Below are 4,443 nucleotides of genomic sequence, written 5' to 3' on the forward strand. Positions count from 1 at the left end.
ATACAACTCGCTAAGAGTCGTATGTGCTGGGCATATGCGTGAACATCACGCTTGCCTTGCTTGAGTTTCAGAAGCTCTGATCGAGCTCTGAACTCAGCCCTTGGCGGTTCAAACGTCTGTTTGAGCCGGGCTTTAAAAGCCTCTAGCGACCCAAGACATTTAAGTCGCGCAACTTAAGGCCCAATGCCCAAGTTTTGGCACGACCTGCCAAATTTGATTGAGCGAATGCGACTTGCATTTGCTCGTCGACGATGTGACGTGCCCTTATGGCATCGTCGAACTCGACAAACCATCTCAAGAGGGAGTCTTCTTCGACTTTCCTATACTTAGAGATTTCAATCTTTAAGGTTTCAGGACGACGCGTGTGCGTCATCCCAGGTACAGGGGTCTGTATTTGTTGTAACCTCAACAGTTCTGTCTGTTGAGAGCCTTGCTGGTTCAGCAAGGCTACCTTCTCCTTCTTCTCGTCAAGTTCATGTTATATGAACTTGGCGATGGCTGAATGGAGGGCATCTCTGTCCAAATTGGACAGCATTGCCAAGATTGCATCGTTTCCTACGGTCAAATTCATTCGTTCAACTGCACTCCTTTCTATGTCACTTAGAAAGGAGTAGCTTTCACGGAAACGTGATGCGTATTCCCACTATCATCTTACATGTCCATGTTAGATGAAGGAAATGTGGTCTTTGGACGGACTACAAAGTGCTATCAGGTGTAACGGGGCACTACGACGTGTACTCAGTAGAAGTCCACTTCGCACTGTTTCAGTTGCGAGTGGTGCCTTACGTTATTTTACGTACACTAGTACGTGCTGATGAAGACTTCTTTTTAAGGCAACTAGCTTAAAGAGGGTTAAATGAAAACTGTATTAATATAATTAAGTATCTCTTCTTTCTATCTCTTAACTCTAACTTAATTATAACTAATACTAAACAAGCAATTGAAATCTTATCTTATATGTCTCTCTCTTTTGTTTACATCTACAGTTGATTAGTATGCGGGATAAATAGATATAATGGCTATACCTATTTATGGATAACATTTATGAACATTACTATATAAAGTAATATCCTCCAAATATTATCAACCTTTAAGATACTATGTTAATTAACAACTTTTATGTGTTAATTTCATGCAATGATACCCTGCGTCTCGAGATGACTTGTGCTTTTTAAAACAATAACCTTTGCAATCTTGTCACATAAAATGCGATCTAATCAATAAATGACATAATATCCCAATATGGAGTCGCGTTTTCATGAATTGATCTTTGTCTTTTGCATTGTCTAGCTTTTAATGTTTTTGACCAATGGGAATGATAGTCCTTATGCCAGTTCCCATTGCGCGGATAAATTATGAGGGTAAAGACGATGCTACATCGTAGCTGAGTGTACCACAGGGTACACAGGGTACACAGGATTAGCACTTGATTGTTAAGGAAACATTCGATCTTGGGCGTTCACTAGTTGGCTTTCTTAATTCGTGACTTTCATCATCCCGTGAAAAAGTGTGATGTTCCGCATGCATCCTATCAAAAAAATTATTCAACTTTACTTGGGCTGGACACTTTAAGCACGCGAAACAAGCGAGAAATAATGTCGCAGTGTAATTGTTTTACGACTTTGCAAAAGGCTATGTGTAAATAGGCTCGGACGAGTTTATACTCTCGATATGAAAGGTGCGCAGGATTCGGTTAGGGATCTTGAGGAACGACTAACAATAAGTAGCTTAGTTTTCATGCGGCTCAAAATCCACGCCGCAAAGTCCAACGCCACAGCGTCGTATGCTCATGACCCCGTGGCATTGAACGCTAATCGCTTTCGTCGTTAGGAATAAGAACTTGCGCGGCAATCCTTGTCCTTGTGTTTTTATGTTATTGTAAACGTACACGCTGACGTTTACGACGACTCTACCTCCAATAGTTAAGCATTTGAATTATTTTACTGCGTTTCTTTTAAAAAACATTATAATTAGTGGTATACCGAGGACGATTCGGAAAAGGCCGAGACGGTCGACTCCGAGAACGTCGAGTTGCTATCGTACGAATCGTGATACCCCGTCGCTTGGTCTTGCGCGGCTTCCTGTGCGTTGCAATTGATTGCCTTGCTCATGCACTGCGAACAAAAGGTAATCTTGCGCTGAATTAGCTCGTTGTCTGGTCCGACAAAGTGCATTCGTTCTCGGACTTTGCACGAATAACACACGTCGCCGTTGCAAAGCTTGCACGTGCCTCTTCGAATCCCCGCGATGCTTTTACTTTTCCCACACATAACGCAGCCCTTTTTCCGGTTATCGTCTTGACTAAACTTAAATCCTGCGTGTTGTCGCTGGAGCATCCACGCAATTTTCTTGAGCTGCCCACACCGCACGAGATTTGTCGACGTGAGAATGACGTGCGCTGCAGCTGGGACAAAGACTTGTCGCTTCATTTTTTGCCCGGGATCAACGATGCACGACCCAAAAGCGTCGATGATTGTGCTGTGCATTTGGCGGTAGAACGTGACGCACGACATGTTTCCTCGAACATAGTACGAAAGAGGTTTTGTCTGTGGGAATTCAATCGAATGAAGCACGTGGTACCCGATACGCACTCCATTCTCAAGCAGGAGGATGTCGGTCGCCTCAACGCACACAAAGTCGTGATATTTTGTCGACTTGGGCACAGTGTCTGTCGTCATCCACTTGACCGTCAGCGACCGGAACGGCTCCTTTTCACTCGGCTCGACCACAGGACATAGAATAGCACCACTCGCGACGTCACCGACGTAAGCAGCTCTAATGCGCATGGCATCCTTGGTCGTGTTCATAATGCCAAACATCAGGTCTTCCAACCCGCCGACCACGGTGCCCACGCTCATCATGACGGCCATGTCCTTCTCATGGTTGCTCAGCTGTAGCATACCCATCGACACAAGTCCTTTGCGCGCCTGGTCCTTCGGAGCGCGTTCATTAAACACATGAAGATCATCCTTGGACTTGACGTGCTCCCAGCGCCGGGTGTCGACTTGGTGCTGGTCAGTGACAAAAAACTGTTCGTATTTATGAAAATGGTCTTGCACGCAGCCATTTACAAGCTCTATAAGCTGTTCCCGCTGCTGTTCCGTCACGCAAAGTGCCGGGTACGGATTTCTCGTGAATCCATCCTTCGCCATCCCGCAAAGAGGGGCCAGAGGAGAAATTGCCAAGTGACAATGTTAAAACCGTCTGGAGCACCTCCTCTCCCGAGACAGGTCAGTCGTCGCAAATCAAGCGTGATTGTACGACTGGACGAAGGCACGCATTGTAGAAACCTGGCCACGATTCGATAAAACACTCAAGGATGGGCATTTTCGATACTTAGAGGCGCGACCCCATCGAAATTGAATGTCTTGAATTGTTGTGTTGGCTGGAGTAGTATTTGTAGATGTGGCTAGGTCGCAATTGAGGTACGCTCGTATTCCTGGTTTAAATATCAAGTTTGACTCGAGTCAGAGGCATTGGTCAAGTCGAGAGAAAAAATAAAAACAATTGAACTGGATGGCCTTTATTGTGTGCATTTTTAGGTAAGGACCGTGGCTCAAGTTTAGCATGCACATGGTCCGATGTTGCTCACTGCAATTCTTGAAGTGATGACTGGCTTTCCTGCTCTTGACAAGAGTACACAGGCCGGATATGGCAGAGCAAAGTAATAGGGGTAACAGAACAGCAGATTATACAATGAGAGCTAAAGGACAGTTATAATAGACCTATTTCTCATAATGCTTGCATGGAGCACATTGTCGCGGAACACTGCTGTCTGGTGTTGTTAAACAATATGCTGCCTCAGTCTTGCGAACTTTGCAAGCTTATAAGGCTAAGGCAGAAAACTGTTTCACAATACCTGACGCCTGAAAATGGATAGTGCAGTTCTTGTCAGCGCCAAGGCGATGGGGTTATATACCGCAAATATAATTGAGCTTTTAGCAATGTAAGCGAGCAATTTGGTAGAATATGGAGAGCTAAAGTCAGATATTGCCGTTCCTTCTTCGAGCAAACGTACGCGCGACTCGTGCAATTCAGAATACCGACGAGTTCTTCATCGGAACTGCCTGCTTACGCGCGGAACAATTTTCAGGCATGTAACTATTTCATACTCGACGTCAAAAACAAGTCTTTTCTCACGGAACATCTGGGGAATAAATCACAAACTAAACCAAGTACCTTGAGCCTACAGTATTTGAAATGACTGGGGCTATTTCTGACACGCCACATGCACATTCAATATTATAAATGCTGTTGTACTTCACTGCCACAAAAACTTTTTTCTTGCAGACCATGTGGAGATCTCTCACAGCTGCAGCAGGCCAATTGTCGGTGCTCGCCGTGTTGATGAGCGTTGAGCCTTAGTTCTAAACGTGGTGATTGAATTTATGGACTACTCGAAGCGCAATGGTATAGTTTCGCAGCGCGTCTTGAAGAATTATC

The 4,443-nt window shown here is 44.8% G+C and overlaps 1 protein-coding gene across 1 annotated transcript; it reads right to left on the reverse strand.

The window, feature by feature from the left end:
* Nucleotides 1-1,970: 1,970 nt before the first annotated feature.
* On the reverse strand, nt 1,971-3,152 carry CCR75_005075 (uncharacterized protein; the record flags this gene model as incomplete). The annotated part of the gene is made up of 1 exon (XM_067963159.1): nt 1,971-3,152. One exon carries the CDS (start codon nt 3,150-3,152, stop codon nt 1,971-1,973), a length of 1,182 nt encoding a protein of 393 aa, XP_067823773.1.
* Between the last annotated feature and the right edge of the window lie 1,291 nt (nt 3,153-4,443).

Source organism: Bremia lactucae, assembly GCF_004359215.1.
Source record: "Bremia lactucae strain SF5 chromosome Unknown BlacSF5_NotPlaced_4_SHOA01000001.1_737238bp, whole genome shotgun sequence".
NCBI classification, from domain to species: Eukaryota; Oomycota; class Peronosporomycetes; order Peronosporales; family Peronosporaceae; genus Bremia; species Bremia lactucae.